General features: G+C 48.3%; 1 protein-coding gene across 1 annotated transcript in view; it reads right to left on the bottom strand.

The window, feature by feature from the left end:
- The window catches only part of CLTCL1 (clathrin heavy chain like 1), an 82,570-nt gene that overhangs the window by 12,019 nt on the left and 50,086 nt on the right, over positions 1-20,465 (bottom strand). Inside the window, 10 exon segments of the mRNA XM_073223147.1 lie at positions 43-192; positions 275-381; positions 384-438; positions 2,964-3,071; positions 4,447-4,611; positions 10,779-10,936; positions 11,483-11,677; positions 12,733-12,867; positions 12,870-12,913; positions 19,519-19,664. Coding sequence (XP_073079248.1) covers positions 43-192; positions 275-381; positions 384-438; positions 2,964-3,071; positions 4,447-4,611; positions 10,779-10,936; positions 11,483-11,677; positions 12,733-12,867; positions 12,870-12,913; positions 19,519-19,664 — 1,263 coding nt within the window.

Raw genomic sequence — 20,465 nt, forward strand, 5'->3', positions numbered from 1 at the left:
TGGCAGTGGCAGGCAGGAGCTGGCGCTCAGGGGTCCTCCTACCTCGGCAACGACGTCCTTGAACTGCCCTTCCCTCCAGGCATCAGTGGGGTGACTGATCACGGTAAGGAGGGCACTGTCGAACTCCTTGTACTTGTCCTGGAGGAACACCAGCTCCGCCCACAGGTGCGCCTGCTCTGCGGCTCTCAGCACCTGCGGGGACAGCCACGGGCGAGGGCCCGGCTCGAGCCATGAGTGTACCTGCCAGCCGGAACCCCGAGGAGGGCCAGGTTACCTTTGGGATGTTGAGACGAGACCAGAAGAGCTCCAGGTGCTCGGACATCTTCTGAGGCTTGAATCTGGAGGAGAGGACAGCCAGCTCCGTGAACATGCCCACGTGGGCTCCAGGCCCAGGGCTGCTTCCAGCAGGGAGATCAGCTCCTCAAAGTAGCCTCGATCCTGAGAGACCGACAGTCAGGCCTGGGCAGGAGTGACCTCACTCGAGCGCAGCCTGCCTACAGCGGAGCCCATTCCGAAGGGAGGAAGGGGTGCGATGCTGCCAGCCCTACCCCCTGCCTGTCGCTGCCCAGTGTGCCTGAACTGAAGGGAGTCTGACTGGCTCCTTTCTCTCCAATGACCACAAGCAGGGGCCACCCCCGAGGATCACTGCATACCCTCCTCTCTCCGTCTTCACTCTCTGCAGATAACCTTGCCCCTGCTTCTTGGAGAAAATGGAAGCCATCAGGAGGAAATGCCGGCATCTGCACTCACGCTCTGTCCACACGCACACCGTGCTCCTGCTGAGAACCAGCCAGCTTGGAGCGCTGGGTCCAGCCGCCTCCCCGGCCAGCAGCTCCTCCCCCACAGCTTGCCTTCAGCCAACGCTCTGCAGCTCGCCCGCCCTGCAACACTCTTCCTTGACCACGTCTCCTACCAGCTACCGTCCCATCTGTCTCTCCTCTTTGCAGCAAGCACTCCTCAGAGGAGCTGCTCCCGTCCTCTCCCTGCGCTCCGGAGGCCACCCGGTCAGCTGTCCCCCAGGCCTCATGGTCACCAGTGTCCTCTACCTCTCTGCTCCTCCTGCCATCTGCCAGCAGCAGGACCCCACCCAGCTGACCATGCCTCCTGTCCACGTGACTGCTCAGACATCATCTTCTTTCGAGTTTCTTCTTACTTTACCCCAGCTCACGTGGGAGGCCTGGGAATCAGGTCTGGTCTCCTCTTATCCACACTCACCCGGGGGATCTCATTCAGTCTTGAGTCTTCATGTGCCGCCTGTTTGTCAATGGCTCCTATTTTATTTCACTTCCCTAGCTGGGCTTCTTCACTGAACACCAGCCCCTACTTCCCACTGCCTACTTCACTGTGTGAATCAAGCCGATTGGCAGCTCAAATTTGTATGTCCAAAACTTAACCCTGTCCACCCAGTGGACACCTTCTCTTTTCCTCATGTCTGCTGACAGAACTCTATCATTTCTAGTTGCTCAAGCCAAAAATAAAGTTATCCTTGACTCTTCTCTCATTCCACACCAACCCACTAGCTTAACAAGATGGTTGTGTGTTCAAAACTGCCCCCCAAAACCTGACCACCGAATCACTTCCTAGCCCCTGACTGCTTTCCTGCCTTTCCCCTGCCCCTCCGTCTGCCCACCCTGGAAAAACCTGTTCTCAGCATGCAGGCCAGAGTGACCCCTCACACATCAGGTCCCACGTCCTGCTGTGAGTCCTTCATGGAGGCCTGTGCCCCTGAACCATCCCCGCCTGCCACCGAGGGTCCTTCCTCAGACACTTGGCACGTTCCTGCCTCTGGACTCAGCCCTGGACACTGACCCTCTCCTCATATACTCATGACCAGGCTCCTCAGTTTCTCCTGGTGCCCCCTCTACATCTACCTCTCGATCAGTGTCACCGTGAAGGCCCCTTTATGACAATCCACCCAAGGCCTCCTCATCTCCAGACCTGCTCCATCCGTCCAGTAACTCATCACCTTCAGACACTATGCTTGTTGCTTGTCAATCTCACTGTGTGTAACTTAAACTGAGAAGGGGTTTTTCTGTTTTGTTCACTGATACCATTATCTAGAATAATGCCCAGCACATAGTAGGTACTTGAAATATTCGCTGAACAAGTGAAGTAGTCTATTTGTCAGCCTCTGGATTTCCTCATTACTTTCCCTGTTTCCTTTGCAATTCACTTCTCAAACTTCTGTGGAACGGCAAAGAGGTGTCACCGAAAAGTCAAGCCTAGCCTGGCGTTCTGGGCCTCTGTGGCACCCACTTTCAGAGGCTCACAGGCCCCCTGAGCTTTACAGCTCACTAAGTCCCCTCCAGGATGCTGTCCCTCAGTGACGGAGTTTCACGTGACCAGCAACACCGACGAGCCAAGTCAAGCCTTTGGTCTGTCCTGCCTCCCTCTGGTCTGACCATGCAGCTCCCGGACTCCATGCGTGGAGGCCCAGGCCCCGAACTTGACAGCAAAGCATGACTCAGAAGCAACACAGAGAGCTCCCACTCTCCCCAAGGTCTCCAGGCATTTCCGCTTCTGGACCCTTGCATGTTCTCTGTCTCTGTGGCACTTGAGAATCATACCCTCTGCAGGCCACACACTCTAGGGAACTGGGTGTTGGGCTGTGGCTTTGCCATTTCAGGCCCAGTTCCTGGCAAGTTATTGAAGGGCAGTCCACTGCACAAGCCAGTGACTGAGCTTCTGAAGGTGCAGGGACTCAAGGGGAGGGGAGCACTTCTAAAAACACAAATACTAGCCAGCAATGTGACCCACGATATCTAACATGCCAATCTGGTTTGATTTTTGGATGGGTTGTCTACCATGTGAAAGGACTTTCCCATGGAGACAATGCTTCACACATGCTTCCCCACGGATGTAACACACCCTAAGGGAATGGACTGCCCCTCTACCTGGAACAGTTAGATGTCATTCATCATCTCTATTGCAGCAGAGATCATCTATGGCCAGAGACTAGTGACCTGGTAATAGCTGATCAGCTCCTGCAGCTCATCTGCGTGAATAACAATGTGAAGACCACACAGCTGTGCCAGGAGGAACTCCTGCCCATCCACGCAGGCCAAGCACACCTGGGGAGGCCAGGCCAGGCAGCGTGAGCATCCCCAAGACAGGGCGCAGCACCACCAGACTGGCTGCCAGGGATGCAACTGCAAGGAGAAGTGTCAGCAAAAGGAGCTTCTCAAGTTGGATTCTGAATAAGTAGGTGACTAAGGTGGGTGCATGAGCCCGGGAGAAAAGATACTGGTATTTCTAATCTGCAGGTCAAGGGGGTGTTTGAGATCACGGAGAGAAGAGGGCTCACGTGTTACTCTAATGCTGAGATGAGGAGTTGGCTTAGGCGACAGGAAAGTGATGCTGGATTTTAGGTCTGGGGTTTGAGATGGGTTTGACAAGGCTCATGAATACCAGCCGTCAGAGCACATTCCGCCTGAGGGCTGTGTACAGGAGAGGAGCTTGCCTTTGGCATTATTTTTAGGCAAAGTGCAGTATGCACACTTAATGACAACAGGTTTTAAGAAGTGAAGAACCCCCTGTGCAGAAAGATGCTTCTGCTCAGAAAGACTCAGGCGGGCCCTCGAGCTGCAGACAGCGCCTCTGACAGGCAGAGCTGGTTTCCCTCGAAGTCCCCCTAACTTCCCGTCTTCTGTACACAGCGAGTGTTGTCACAGGACATGAGGCAGAAAACGCAGATAAACAAAAATGATTACACAGCTGCGAGATAACTAGTGGTTATCCTGAAACATGATCTTTGCCCATATATTCTGTATGACACCCACACTGGCACCCGTCTGACCTCTCACACACACACGTACAACGGCATCACGCTGGACGTCCTACCTGCAGCGTATTTCTCAGGGAGTGTGGAGACACCTGTGACCCTGCCTGCTCGTTCTCCTTAGCAGGGCAGAGCTGCAATAAATACATTATATAACGAAGGCCTTGATAGTGGATTTTTACGTTGATTTTAATTTTTTATTAAACACAATGCTTTGGAGGTTCACTGAAGCTAACTTTTTTGCACATCTTCTTACAAATTTCTCCTTATCTTTCTTTCATCTTATAGATGATTCTTACAGATATTATCAGAGAGCTCTAAGACAACCCACCTTACCAATTTACCAAAAAAGACCAGCAATGTCAATTTACACTGATTATGCTACTAAAAGGTGATATGATTTTTAAAAACATTGTAAGTTATGATACTACTTAAAATATTGGTAGTTCCACACTCTTCAGACAACTCCTAGGAGCTGACTAGTCCAGCATGGGGGCTTCCTGGTCAGCTTACAAGGCTCTCTTAGCCTTCCCAGGAGACTCAGCACCCAGCCTGGACCAGGCAGGCGCCCAGACGCATCCTGCTTGGCACAGGGTGTGGAGCACGGGAGGAAGGACGAGGGGAGGAGGCCGGTAGGCCGGCTCTCCCCCGGACACTCCTGGGCCTACCTCCTTCCACGTGCGCGTGCTGTCAGCCTTCTGGCTGCTGTCCACAGCGGCCTGGTACTCCCTGAGGTGGACCAGGGTGGAAGCCAGGCAGGCAAAGTTAGAGACACTGCTGAACAGCAGCTTGGCGGCCCCGTACATCCCCTCCTCGTAACAGCGGTCTCCAACCTGCAACAGTCAGGGAGCTGTGCTGAAACCTTCTTAAGTGGGAAGATTCCCCAGGGCTGCAGTTCCTAGGTGGCAGGGGTACTTTCTGTTCTCCGGGGAGGTGAGTATACTGATCACACAGCAGGCTGGGTCACTGTAGAGTCCTGAAGGACAGAGCATGCCCCTGTGCACACTGGCTGTGGGGTCCCACACCTGGGCCCGGCCTGGACGTGTGCTGCTTGCTGCTTCCAGGCCAGTCCCTACCGCCCCACGTAACAACTGCTGACCAGGAATTTGCAGGGATCATGCAGCAGCCCTCACTCCTGCTGCCATCCACAGGTTGTCCTTGTTCCCTGACAGCTCCAGCTTTTTTTGATGTCCTCTGCTCTGAGGACTTGTGTCCTCAGGACCACAGCCAGTCACATGCCCAGGAACCCTGGCACAAGAATCACTTCTCTGCCTGCCATCCATCCCTGTCCTGCTTACGGCCTCAAGCACCTCAACTCCTACCCCACCCCCGGGCCTGGCTGGCCTGCCTGCCTTCCTCCCCGTGGCCCACCGAGGGCAGTGGTGTGCGGCTCCACCCTCACTCCCAGGTTGCATCTGGCGGTACTTGCTCAACCAAACCCCAGTCTCTCTTAGAGCTGTTCTTCGTAGACTCCACACCCGGGACTGCGGAGGCAAATGCAGATGGCCAGGGAAACAAAAGCAAAAACAGGCAAGCGGGACTAAATCAAACTAAAAAGCTTCTCTACAGCAAAGGACACCATCAAGATAACAAAAAGACAACCTACTGCACGGGAGAATATATTTGTAAATGACATATCCAGTAAGGGGTTAACAACCAAAATATATTTTTAAAAACTCATATGAAGCAACACTAAAAAAGCAAAACAAAAACACCCCAATTACACAACAGGCAGGGGACCGAACAGGCATTTTTCCCAAGAAGAAATTCAGATGGCCAACAGGCACATGAAAAGATGCTCCACATCACTAGTCATCAGGGGAAGAGAAATCAAATCCACAATGAGATACCACCTGGCCCCAGTCAGAATGGCCACCACCCAAAAGACAAGAAATAACAAGTACTGATGAGGCCATGGAGAAAGGGGAACCCTCCCACACTGGGAATGTAAATTGGTGTAGCCACTACGGAAAGTGGTAGGTGGTTCCTCAGAAAATTAAAAACAGAAATACCATATGACCCAATAACTCCACTTTTAGGAATTGACCCGAAGAAAACAAAATCTCTGATTCAAAAAGATATCTGTACCCCCACGTTTATTGCAGCACTATTTACAATAGCCAAGATATGGAAGCAACCTAAGTGTCCATCAGTAGATGGATGGATAAAGAAGATGTGATACATATACACAGTGGAATACTATTCAGCCATAAAAAGAAAGAAATCCTACCATTCTTGACAACATGGATGGATTTTTTTTTGTCCCAAACTCATTTATTGAAAAATACATCTTATCTCTCTGACAGAAAGGCTATCTTTGTTATATACTAAATTTCAATATGTAGTTGCTCTTATTTTCTACACTTTTAGTCTATTCCACTGATAAGTTTGCCTGTTTATATGCCAGTAGTCACAGTAGCTTTATATCATGTTTTACAATTTGGTGGGGACTAGTTCCCTTTCTTTACTTTTCTTTTTAATTTTTTATTAAGGTATGATTGATATACACTCTCATGAAGGCTTCACATGAAAAAACAATGTGGTTACTACATTTACCCATATTATCAAGTCCCTCCCCAACCCCAATGCAGTCACTGTCCATCAGTGCAGCAAGTTGCCAGGGATCCACCATGTCCCTTCTCTGTGCTACACTGTTCTCCCTGTGACCCCCCACACCGTGTGTACTAAACATAATACCCCTCAGTCCCCTTCTCCCCCCTCCCCACCTCCCTTCCCCACCCCTCCCCTTTGGTAACCACTAGTTCATTCTTGGAGTCTCTGAGTCTGCTGCCATTTTGTTCCTTCAGTTTTGCTTCATTGTTATACTCCACAAATGAGGGAAATCATTTGGTATTTGTCTTTCTCTGCCTGACTTATTTCACTGAGCATTATGTCCTCCAGCTCTATAACATGGATGGATTTATTATTATTTATTTATTATTTATTATTACTATTGCGCTCAACGAAATAAGCCAGGCAGAGAAAGACAAATACCATATGATTTCACTTACATGTGGAATCTAAAACCAAACCAGACCAACAAACAAAACAGCACAGACACCGAGAAGAGACTGGAGGTCACGGAGGGGTTGGGGTAGGCGGGTGAAATAGGTGAATGGGATAAAGATGCACAAAATCTCAATCATAACAGAAATTAGTTATGGGGATGAAAATACAGCATAGAGGATATAGTCAATAGTAACATCTTCCTATGTTGACAATAATTACATTAGTTGGAGTGAGCAATTAGTAATGTACCTACTGAATCACTATGTTGTATACTTGAAACCAATATAACATTGTATATCAACTATACTTCAACTAAAAAGACATTAAAAAAATGGAAAAAGAAAAAAATGCAGACAGCCAAATGCCAAGGTGCCAACTGGTCACTCTTGAACTTCATTATGATACTGACCCAGAGGCGCGTCAACACCAGCAAACTCAGCTGCCTTAGCCCAGGGTCCCTCCTGGCCAGCCGTGTCCTGCCTCCTCCGCACCTCAAAGCTCCGCAGGCTGCATCACTGGCATCCCCACTCCTGGGGAAGCAGACGCCACAGGAAGGGCCCTTCCACAGGTTCCGGGACCTGCCTGCCCCTCGCTGCATCTGTGGCCCTCATCTGGCCGTCACGGCCAAGTCTCAGAGCGCACACGGCCCCGCCTCCTGCCCTGCTCAGGTCGGCGCCCCGCCAGCCCCTGCGGGGATTCCCTCCTACACGCGTAGGGAACCACGATGTCCCTCAGCTCAAAACCAAAGCGAACAATCCTCACTCTGACCTCAGCTCAGCTCTTGGCCACTGGTGTTTCTACCCTGTCCTCTAGAGCGACTGCTCAGAAGGCTGACTGTTCTCGGAGCCACCCCAGCCTCCTACTGTCCTCTCGGGACCCTGTGCAATCCGGCTCTTGCTGACTCCTAGTGGCGTCACCGTGGCCCCTTCTCCACCCTGTGATGGCCGCATCTAGCTTACTCATCACGCCCTCTGACAGACCCCGACGCACTTCCTTCCCTGCATGCCCTGCTCACTTTTCTCCCCTGGCCCCAGCCACTTCCCGTTTCCACTTCTTGCTGCCCTGAGCTTTGGAGTGCCCTGGCCTCAGGCTTCGGCCTCCCGTGACAATCCCACGTCGCAAGTGTCACCTGCACACTGAAGGCTGCCACTCTCCTCCTAAGTGGACTCCAGTATCGGGCTGGACAGACCCCACGAATGTTGAGTAGAGATCAAATCTGTCTGAATGTGAGTCCTGATGCCCTGCAAGGCAGGCTTCACGTGGCGCCCCACTAGCAGGCAGGGGCCCATCTGGCCAGGGCTGTCCATGCCCCCAGCTCGGACCTGCTGCTCCCCGCTCTCGTGTGCCCCCACTATATCCCCGAGCTCCCCTCCCAGCTCATGAGAAGCTCTCTGCTGCTTGCCCCGACTACCTTACTTGAGGCTGACACCAGCCCTTGCCCGGGCCACTCACCAGCCTTTCTTCGCCTTACTGCTCCTGCCTCTGTCCTGCAGTCTTTTTTCAGCACAGCAGCCAGAGGTGTTCTGGTAACACCTAGATCAGAGCACATGCCCCCTCTGCTCAGAACCTCCCAGTCTCACCCAGCCCTGCCGGGGCCCACAATGCCCCACACGTGGCACCAGCGCCCTCTCTTTGGCTGGAACTCCAAGCCTCTTGACTGTGATCACCCTGCTACACCTGCCTGCTGTGTCCGTGCTGCTCTTGCAACACAGCCAACACCCCTTGCCTTGCACTGCTATCTGCTCCGCCCTTGGGTCTCTTCCCCCATTGGGGTGCAGACTCAAGCACTCCCTTCCAGGACCCTTTCCCGGCCTCCCTGTCCAGAGCTGCCCTGCCCACCTCACACCATCACCTGCCCTGACACTGCCGGACCCTCCCCGCCGCACCTTTCTCCTTTCCTCTTAGCATGCCACAGATTTCTTGAGTGGCTCTTAGGTTCCACGAAGGCAGAAACCTGACTACTATTTTCATAGCTGCATCCAGAGCCCCCCTACCACGGCACATGGTAGATGCTCAATGAGTTTTCTGAGTGTGACTCACAAATACAGAGAACAGACCAGTGGTTGCTGTGGGGAGAAGGGAGGGAGACAGAATAGGTGAAGGGGATAAAGAGGGACAAACTTCCAATATAAAATAAGTCAAGGGGATGAAAAGTACAGCATAGGGAACATAGTCTATAGTGTTGTGATAAGTTGGTGTGGTGACAGCTGGGGACTATGCTCGTCATGGTGAGCATTCTGTAATGTAAATAACTGCCAAGTCACTGTGTTGTACACCTGAAAATAATGTAACATTGAACGTCAACTATTAAAAAAACGTTTGTTGAATGGATGAATTAATAAAGTACTGTATCAAAGGGTGTGCTCCTTTAAGACTCGGTACTGCCAATTTACAGAGAAAACGAGTTAAATGACATCATAGGAGATGCAGTCAGCAAAAGCCAGACTGTGGGACACAGACACAAGCAGGCAGTGGGCCAGACCTGGCTGGATGTGCCTCTGCCCTGGACGCCTGGCCGGGGCAGGGAGCGTGCCCGGCCTCGGAGCCAGCACAGCAAGCCAAGCCACCTGCGCTCCCGGGTCTCGCTGGTCGCTTGTTGGGATTTAACTGCTGCATGGCCCAGGGCAGCTCCTCTAACTATTGTATTTAACAGATTCACTAGCCAGGAGAATCCTGTTATTAATTCAGAGAGAAATTTGGGTTAAAAAGTTTTGTTTTCTAACATTTTTATTAATTTTGATTATAAACGTAATTTTAAAAGTCACAGTCACTAATTAAAAAAAGAACTTGGCAAACACAGGCGATAAAAGGGAAGTAATATAAATTGCCCAACTCCATTATCTCAGTCATCACTGTCCCCATCTGGGTGTTTTTCTAGGTGTATATGTTCATTATATCGTACATGAAGGTTTTCACTCTGCTGGAACTTATTTTGAAAGCTTTTTCTATCACAAACAAGGCTCTACATTCTTATAATGGCTGTAATATATTCTATCAGTGGACGTCCTTTAAGGATTTCCTTTTGCTGGACATTGCTTTTAATTCTTAGTATAAGACATGCTGCAATGATTAAACACATATGTGTAAAGCTACATAGACCTTTCCTACTTTCCTGGGATATATTTTTACATCTAGACCTACAGGCTCCACAATCAGGAACATACATATATTTGACATTTTTATGCATTAGATGGACTGGTAGTTTCCTTTGTGCATTCTTCCACTGCTTACATGCCTAAGATATAACATACTAAGATTCAAATATGTTTTTAAATATTTTTTATTAAGGAAAAATCCCTTCAATTTTTACCTGTAATTCTGTCATCTGGAACTTAATTTTGGTTTCAGAATTATGTTACGAACTTTTAACCCCTTTAAAAACTCTCACCTACTAATCTCCGGCAACTGGACCCGACCTGAAGGAAGAAACCAAAGCCCCCTTCCGCGTCATGTCAGCGAAGTGTGCGTGTTCTGTCATGAAGGGAGCGCTGGCAGTCTCTGCTGCCACAGTACACTCGTTATCCTTTGTCTCTATCACTTCTTCCAAGGGCAACATTTTACCCCTGGAAATGGCAGGCTTTACAATTATATTTAGATTTTTCTTTCATGTCATGTTTTTTTGGTAAGGCTTATTTAAACATTTTGGTTTTATTCCTACTTAAAAAGGAATTTCTTCCCCATCATGTTATCTGATAATCGCTGACATATGGGAAAGCTACTCATTTCCAACACATTTCTGATTCGGCCGTTACTCGGCTCACTTGGCTCTTGGGTGGCAGCAGCTACAGCAGCTGCCCGTCGCCCTGACGTCCTCCTGTCTGGGAGAATCACTCTGAGGTGCCCAGCGAGGCCTTCACTTCTACACCAGGGACAGTGACGAGGGACCTACTGCGCCGCGTGGCCTGTTCCTCACCACCACAGGTGGGGGCCCCTCTGCAGAGTGACCCCTGACCCTGCCTGCAGGGGCCCACAGTCTCAGGGCACAGCCTACCTGCTGGATGTGGGCACTGTTGGGTCCATTAATACAATCTTCCAGCTCACACAGACGGCTAGTTTTAGCAAAGGCAAAAATAAGTTCAGTCTCTACATAGAATTCATGGCCCTTTTTTCTGGCCATCTGCAGGAATTTAATCAGATCCTCCCAATTGTCTAAAGACAGAAAACAAAAATAGGTTAACCCAGAGCTGCTAAGTTTATACAGGGGCTCAGCCATCCAGTCTGTCCCCAGCCAGGATGTGCACCCCTCACTCTGCCTTACTGGGGGCTCGGGCTCCAGGGAAGGCCCAGAAGCCCTATTCCAGCCGGGAGAAGGGGACCAACATGGGAAGCTCCATGGCACCAAGGAAAGCCCTCAACAGGGCACAGGACGCTTATTCCAGCCACTGCGGAGCTGGTGCCACCATCAACTGTGAAGGCCAGAGGGAACTTGGGCCTAGGTCTCCGACCATAAAATCATTATGACAATGCTATCCATTATATTTCAACTACTTAGTCTTGTGAAAGAGGGAAACAGTGAGCTGAAGAGCTAGTGTCAGTAACAGAACAGTTATCTCAGACTCTTTTGGAAAACTCTCACTCAGCCACATCTTCCGGATCTCTGGATGTGCGATGCACAAGGACCTGGGGGGCCACACCCTCGTCCTACGGGCTTCCCACCAGGGAGCAGCAGGGCTCTCGGGGGGGAGGTTCACTTACTGCTTCCGCTGGCTGCCTGTACAACCTCCAGGTAAGAGGAAGCGTCGTCAGCCCTAACGTAGGAGTCGATGGCTTCCTTCACCAGGTCTTTCTGGAGCTGGGCGTAGGCCAGCTGGCTCCACACAGCAGGCTCACCGCACCTCTCTGCAAACTCGTACGCTCGGTCTAGGTTTACAATGTGCTCAATCAGGACCTAAGGGTTACAAGAGGGCTTTCATTCTCCCCAACACCCGGTCAGCTCTAGGGAGCAGATGACTTCTGTTTAGTTCCATATTGTACTTAAAGTTGAAAGACCATTTCAGTTCAGTCCAAAGCAAATGGGCATGAAGTATTTGTTAGATGAGGCCTGGAGGCACAGGGTGAGAACGACTGCATGGGGAGGGCGATGCCAGACAGAGAGGATGCTCCAACAAAGAGGCAGACGGAAATGGAGACGGTCAGGCTAGGCCTCTCGGGACGTGGCCTGACACGGGAGCCGGCTGCTCACCTTGCAGTGGGTGACAGTACAATGGAGCACGTTGGTCGTAAAAAGGTTCGAAGTTCTGCTATCGGGAATGAGATAGCTCATCAGGCAGAAACAGGCTTACAGGGCAGCCTGCAGGGCTGGGGTGCAGCAGCTTCCCCCCACATAGTTTGGTCTCAGAGCAAGGCAACAGCCTATGTGTGAACCAAACAGAGGAGCTTCTAGATTGGAGATTTCATGGGCAAATACTGAAAAACTGCAAAGGAAGAGGTAAAGACAGAAAGGATATTGCTAAGAGAGGAGTTAAAGTAATCTGTCCCGTGGCTTACAATCAACTTGAAAATAAAGCTTGAAAAAGCCAACAGACCGGGAAAAAAGGGATGAGGGTAGCAGGAAGTTCCCGGGGTGGTCGAGCACAGGCAGGAGGGCTGGCAGGGAGCTGGGGGGCTGAGCAGCACGGGAGTGAAGGGCCGGAATGACCGTCACGTGTGAGAGCCTCTGAGGATCAGACACTCCGGTCACTAGGGCTGCCCACACAACCTTGTGTCAGGTAACTGAGTCCAGGAAAGTGTCGGGGAATGATCGGGAAGCACGTAACAGCCAGATGGAAGGAGCACCAGTGGAGAAGCAGCCAACAGGCTCGGAATGTGGGTTGCTGGCGAGCAGGGAAGGGCACAAAAGCTGAGGGGCACCAGACAGCCAGAAGGTCTGGCACCCTTGGCGATGATGAGGACACAGTTTGGCAAAGGGTGACGGGGTCCAACACAGAGCGCTAAGCAGCTCCCCAGGACTGCTGAGGCGTTTACAGCGAACTTGCAGAAGATGGTGAAAGCCTCCTCATACAGTGCATTGGTGATGGCGATGTCTGCAGTGTCTGGGGCATCACAGTTGTCCAGGCGGCTGATGTACTCCATGACCCGGTGCGGTCCACCTTCATGGCAGTCAGGATCAGCAGATTCTGGAGATTCCTGAGGAGAGGTAGCAGTCGGCGCAGTGTCAGGGATGAAGGCTGGGCAGGTGGCCAGCCCCAAAGCCCCAATTTAATAAAAGTATTTAATACGCACATACGACCAGTAGGTAGATACAACAGAATATTTATGAAGTATACGGGGTCTTAAGCCTTGGAAAGCAGCAGCTAGGAGAGCCCACCGATCACTGGCGCTGCGGCAGCTGCTCCGGGAGCCGCCACTGCCCCCAGCGCAGAGGTGCCCGTCCTGAGGCTGTCAGCTGCGTGTGACTCTTTAGGCTTACCGTACATACTGTACATGTAAGCAACATAGGTAGTTTTATACTTTTTTGAACTTGACTTTTCTTTAGTCATCCTGGAATGCATTCTTATAAAATGTGTTTTCCTTCACCCTATTCAAAACTGTGGGGGTAAAAAAAAAAAATCAATGTGATGCACCACATTAAGAATCTAAAAAAGAAAAACAACACGATGATTATCTATTGATTCCGAAAAGGATCTGACAAAATCCAACAACCATTAACAATAAAAACTCCCACTAAACTAGACACGGAACTTCTTCAACCTTATGAAAGACACCTACACAAACCGGCAGCCACTCAGCACTGAGGTCAGAGATGAGACGCTTCCCTCAGGACCGGGAACAAGACAAGGACAGCAGTTCGCGCCGCTTCTGCTCAGTTCTGTCCTGGAGGCTCTGGTCAGGCATTTAGGCAAGAAAAAATAAATAAAAAGCATCTAAATGAAGAAATGAAACTGTCCCTATTTGTGAGCAACATGACTGACAGAAAATTCCAAGAAATCTACAACAAGAAAAAGTCCTAGAACTACTAAGTTCAGCAAGGTTGCAGCAAGGTAAAAAAAAAATCAATTGTACTTCTAAATACTAGCAAACATACAACTGTAAACAAAACAAAAAACCCCGTTACTTACAATAGCTCCAATGACACAAAATACTTAGGTAAAAATCTAATATGTATACAATCTATATACTGAAAACTATAAAATGCTGATGAGAAAAATCAAAGATCTCAATAAATGGATATAAACATTGTGTTCATAGATCAGCACAGTAAAGATACCAAATCTCCCCATATTGGTCCACAGATTTCATGCAATTCCAGACAAAATCCCAGGAGAGTTCCCTGCAGATAAAGACAAACTAATTCTCCATTTTGAACAAGAATGAAGTTGGAGGAATCATTCTATGTGGCTAACTGATTTTTGACAAAGATGAGAAGACAGCTCAGGGGAGAAAGGACCCAACAAATAATGCTGGAGTGACGGGACATTCGCATACAAGAAAATAAACTTCAGCCCAAACCCTCACGCCTCACTGGGTACTGGACCAGAGGTCTAAACGCACAATGTAAAAACCACAGAACCTACAGAAGGAAACATAAGAGGGAATCTTTGTGACCTGGGATTAGGCAGGGAGTTCTTAAAGTAACATCAAAACGCAACCCACTAAAGAAAAGTTTATGGATTGGACTTGGTCAAAATAAAAACTTTTGCTCTGTGAATGATGCTGTTAGAAGAATAAAAAAGCTACCTACCCTGGGGAAAAAATATTTGCAAATCATAAATCCAACAAAGGACTTAAATCCACAATGTATAAAGAACCCTCAGTAAAAAACAGTAAAAAACCAAATAACACAATTAAAAAATAGGCAAAAGACTTAAAGAGACACTTCACCAAAGAGGATATATGGATGGCGAGTAAGCACAAGAAAAGCTGCTTAACATCATTAGCCATCAGGGAAATGCAAATTAAAGCCACAGTGACATACCACTCTATGCACAGCACAGTATCAAGCGCTCACGAAGATGCAGAGCGACTGGAATTCTCACACATTGCTGGTGGGAATGCAAAATGGCACAGCCTCTCTGGGAAGCAAGAGTCGGGCAGTTTCTTAGACAGTTAAGCACGTATACCATGTGACCCAGCAACTACTGGATATATTCAGAGAGAAATCTGGATACAGATGTTTACCGCAGCTGTATTCACAATCATCCAGACTGAAAACAACCCACCTGTCCTCCAGAGAGAGCAAACGGACATGCACACCATGGAGCAGTCGTACAGTGGTGCGTGCTTTTCAGTAACTATGGAACAACAAACTACTGATGCACACAACTTGGACGACTCTCAAAAACTGAAAGAAGCTAATTTCAAAAGATGCCACACTAAATGATTCCTTACGTGAAAGTCTTGAAAAGGCAAAACTACAGCGCCAGGAACAGACAGGCAGACGCCAGAGGCGCAGGGCTGGGGAGACGTGACCGCGAAGGGTAGCTCGCATAAGGGAGTCACGGGGGGTGAAACTGTTTGTGTCCTGACTGTGAGGGTCACACAGATCTGGGTGCGGCAAGATTCCTAGTACAGCCGACCATTGAATAGGTGGGGGCTAGGGCCACCAACCCTCCACACACAAACCTGCTTAAAACTTTTGACCCCTGCAATATAATAAGTTATAAGAAGTATATATTTAGTCTTCATAGTTCCTGAAAGCACTTCAAGGCCATGAAAGTAATGGGTATCTTGCTATGTTAATGACAGTCTTTTGGACCCCACCAAGGGTGGGGGCTGGTTGCTTAGGGGCACAAGCAAGCAACGTGATTAGGAGATGGGAACTCAGCCCCTAGTCCCCAAGCCCTGGGAGGAGAGAGGGCAGAAGGGCTGGGGGCGAACCAGCCAATGGCCAATGACTTAAGTCAATCATGACTATGTAATGAAGCCCTCACAAAACCTGTAAGAAGAGTATTTTGCTCCCCTTTGCACCCTGCTTCCCGGTCCGAGAGTTTCCATGCTTAGGGAACCAGAATGCCTCCGGGCCTCCTCATGCCACTGAGCCAGGCCCCAAGCTCCACGAGGACAGAAACTCCTTTGTTCGGGACCTTGCCCTAAATACCTCTTCGTCTGGCTATTGCATCCTTTATTAAACTGGTAAACGTGTTTCCTAAGCTCTGTGGGCTGCCCTAGCAAATTAACCAAGCATAAGGGGGGAGGTCATGGGAACCACCAAATGTATAGGCAGTAGGTCGGAAGCACAGGTGCCTGCCTGCGGCTTCGACTGGCATCTGGAGTCGGGGGGGTAGAGGGTCGTTTTGTAGGATGGCCTCAGTATTAAGAAGAATTCTCAGACATTCTGCTGATGTTTGAGAACTGCTCGGTGTCATAGGTGGGAAAACCCTCTCCAATGCATACACATTGGATTAGGGTCTGGGAACCTGAACAGAATTGGTGTCAGAGTAGCGGAACTTGCTAGAATCAAACTCCCCCAAAACTTAACTACTAATAGCCTACTGTTGACTAGAAAACCTTTACTGATAACATAAAGAATACTTATTTTGTATTTTATATGTACTACATACTGCATTCTTACAATAAAGCTAAACAAAATATTAAAGAAATGGTAAGAGAAAGTACATTTACTGTTTTTATAAGTAGACCCATGCAGCTGAAACCTGTGTTGTTCAAGGGTCTACACTATACATCTTCCCCCAAAAAGGTCAATTTTACTGTGTAATACTTAAAAGACGAAAAAAATATTTAAAAGTTAGGTCCTAAGATTCCCTGTGCTGTGCACAGTATTCATGTCCACTGTGACGTGGTGCCCCACACAGGCTGTTTATAGAGGGGTGTCTGGGCGCTCTCAGATCTGGGCCACTGGAACTGCTCTGAGCATTCTTGCCCATCTCCCAATATACGTGAGCCAACCTTCTTTATGGTTCACAACCAAGAGCGGCACACACTCCTTTCCAAGTATAAGCGGCATTTTGAGCAGGGCATTAAGAGTCTGGGCTGCGCCACATTCCTACCAATGCTGATTAAGAGAGCCAGGTCCCCTGCTGCTCTGCGGGAGAAAGGGAATGGTGCGCAGCACCAGGCTGTGTTTCTTTGACGGCTGGTGCGGCTGAACTCCTGACTTGACTTGCTGGCTGGCTCTCCTCTCCCTGAAGGACTGACTGCTCAAGTGCACCGCTGAGGTTTTCCAGGCTGTCTGAGGTTTCTCTTTCATTGTCCGTTCTTTGTGCTGGTTTTCTGTTGCATATACATGTCGCAAATGTCATCCATTTGTAGCTTCTCCTTTTTTCATCTTCTTATGATAGAGGTCTGAAGTTTAACATAGTCCTATATATCAGCTTTTCACAAAAGGCTTCCATTTTTTTGGTGATTGTTTAAGTGTTCATCAGACCATAAATATATCCTTCTAAACATCAACTTGAAAAATATTATAATTTTATCTTCTATACTTTAATCCTTACATAGTGTGGGACAGATGTCCAATTTAAATTGTTTCCCATATAACCAATTGTCCCATTATTTATTGAAAAGTCTATTATTTCCATCTGTAAAGCCAGCTCTGTCACAAATAAATGTTGGACATAGATGTGGCTGCATTTTAGGGCTCCCTATCATAATGGCTTATTTCTCTAGTCCTTGCCCAAACCATCATGTCTTAATTTAGCTTTATAATAATTCTAGTTTAGAGTATGTACCATGCCAATCCCAACACCCACTCCCACCTCTTGGGTAATTTGTTATTTGTTTTAGAAGCATCTTGACTATTCTTGGCCTTTTTATCCTTTTGATTTAAAACTTAAAATCTCCTTGTCAAGTTCCATAAGCAAACAAATATGGGTTTTCAGTTCTGTTAAAAACTCTATCATCCTTCCTGTAGTGTTTCATTCCCTGCTCTTCGAGGCTTAAATTAGACACCCCTTTTACCTATACGTCTCTTAAACTCTCACATTTTCCACCTGTCTGTCTTGGCTATGTTCTTTCTATTTCTTCACATCTGTCTTCTAATTCATGTGTTCTCTAATGCTGCTAAACTCATTTGAGGTTTACTTCAATTATATATGTAATACATATATCATATATATATATATATATATATATAATATTTATCAAAGTTACTCAGCATTTTAAAAAATCTGCTTGATATTTTTTCGGTATTTCAGCACATGGCATGGAATTGCGCGTTCGGTGCCTGCTCGCCTTGACGTCACTGGCCCCCTGGACAGGCCCGACCCTCCTGTGACTGCCGGCTCACTAAGGGTGCCCTGCTCCCTGTGTGTTCTGTCAGTGTTTACCATGAGCTCATTCTCTATTTCTCAGAATGTTATCTGTCAGAGCACCGTGCAGCCTTGCTAGAAGGTATGTTCTACTTAAAAGGGTTTGTATTCGCCTTTGGCAGAGCTCTGAAGGCACTACCTGATGGCAATCACTTTAAATTCCTCAGTTGAGGAATATTTTAATATTACAGCAGTTCACCTGGATTTGCATGAAAACCCATTAAAGGACAAGGCAACACTGGTATATTCTTAGTTTATCCTTGCACTGAGGGTGTCTCTGTAGACTTGACAACTTTTTTGTAATGTAAGCCCTCAGGTCTAGTCCCCAGTCTTCCGTCCTGCAGGTTGTGAGACCCACACTCTAAGGGCAACAGGGTCTGGCAAGTCAGATTGTGTTCCTCCTACTTCTCTGGGGTTTTTTTTTTTTTTAAATCTCAAACTTATTTATTTACTTGCTAGCTCATTGATTCATTTACAAGATCAATTGTATATCTCATGTTTTAAATTTTTATCTCATCCTATGTTTTAAGTTTCCCTAGTGATAGGATCTGTCCAAGTACATAGGTATCTAGTCTGCCACACTGCGAAGGCTATTTTTACCTGCACACAAACCTGTCTGGTGAATCAGTCACAGAAAGAAGAGCAAGAACTTGAAGGTCCCCTGCATGTTAGAAAAGTCACTGTGTCCCCAGAGGCAGCGCACAGAATCAGAGCTACCTGCAGGTGTCCTTCTGTTAGAAGTGCCCACAAGCTAGTATCTATCGAAGGTGGTTGTCCAGACAGCAAGACAGAATATCCTAGACCCTCAGGTACCTTAACTCTGCCAGCCTGTCACCAACCAGTGCTTGATTCCAGTAACATACAATTTCACATTCCATAATTAACCGTACAGCATTTCCATTTAAACACGCACACACACGTTCCTTAACACAGTATCACAGATCTTGAAAGCTTTTCTGTTCTACAAAATAAATCTTAAAATTAAATCTTTACAGCAGGATTTATATAGTGTGAACATACTATAATCTCTCTGACACAGAAACTCTGATAATGAGTTTCGAAAGGCAACAAACACAGGGTGAGCGCACGCTGAGGCACGCTCTCCTGCTGCCAACGTGTTGCCCCAGCTGTTGTTCCCGCCAGAATGTTCCTTCTGTCCCAGCACCTGCTCATCACACTCCTACATTACGTCTCCAGGAAATCTTCCCTGTAACATACCTGGGACATAGTGGGCCCTAGTGTATGTCAGCTCTTTTCTCTCAGTGTTGTGGTCAGAAACAACAGTGTGGGCCAGAGCAGTAGAAGGAAGGAAACCTTCCTGGAAAAGGTAGAACTTCGTTTGGGCTATGAGTCAGGTAGGACTTAAATGAGTGAAGGGAAGGGAGGGATGAAGGTATAGGAGGTGCTAAGACTGGCCACGTGCCGAGGGAGCAGCTGATGGTGAGGCGCAATTGTAACAGGTGGTGAATGTCAGGCAGGTGTTTGAACTGGACTGAGTTGGCAGTCCTGCTGGTGCACCCTCACCTGTGCTCGCTGAAGACAGAGCTATCCAGAATAATCTTCTCTAGCAGCTCAATTAGTTCGTTGGGCAGGTCAGCTGTCATGAAGGCCTTGACAGTGACTGAGATCTCTTCAGGATCCTGTGTTTCTGCCAATGCCGTTTGTACCACCTGTTTTAAAATCATTGGAGAGAACTTGGTCAGATAAAGTCAATTCAAGCCTGCATCTCTGAAGTTAAACAGAGGGGAAGGACTCCTCCCAAGAGAGTCTAGAATAGATGAGAAAATGGGATATTTCTCATGGCAGGAAGGGTGTCTACAGGAGTCAGCCTCAAGGATTTCTCTTTGACTGTCTTGTAAATTTACTCCAAAGCCAGTAACACAGTGCCCTGAACAGGTAGCTGAAATGCATGCTTCATTTTTTTTTCTTAAGCCACTGTTCAGAGCAGATATGGCCTCCATTTCTTTAGTGGAGATGCCACAGGGACCTCTTGCTAGCCTGAAGCGCCACTGCTGCTGTGGCCCAGCCTTTTCGGGGGATGCAGCCATGTGCACCCCAAGCTCCGGAGCCCTCAGAATGATGATGACAGAAAGATCAACAAGACTGGCTGCACCACCCTCATCAAAGTACAGCATCTCACCCACCAGAAAACTTACCAACTGGGGGGAAGACACTTTCCCAGAGAGCACACTTCACAAGCAACAGCAGGCTAGAAGACCGGCGCTGTTCTTGCACTTTGCACCAGAGGCCTTCGGTGACTTTAGGATCTGCCATTTTTGCCAAGTTTCTGATGTTCATCAGAGGTGGACACAGCAGTGAATTAATGAGAAAGAACAGACAGCTCTGAGGCCGGACAGAGCTGATACGCACTGTGGCCATGAACTTTAACTCTGCAATCATGAAGGGCTTCACAGGATCCAGGAACAAAGCCAGCCCAGTTCCCCTTGCACATGCGAGCCATGTACTCAATG

The sequence above is a fragment of the Manis javanica genome, chromosome 15 (assembly GCF_040802235.1).
Source record: "Manis javanica isolate MJ-LG chromosome 15, MJ_LKY, whole genome shotgun sequence".
Classification (NCBI taxonomy): Eukaryota; Metazoa; Chordata; class Mammalia; order Pholidota; family Manidae; genus Manis; species Manis javanica.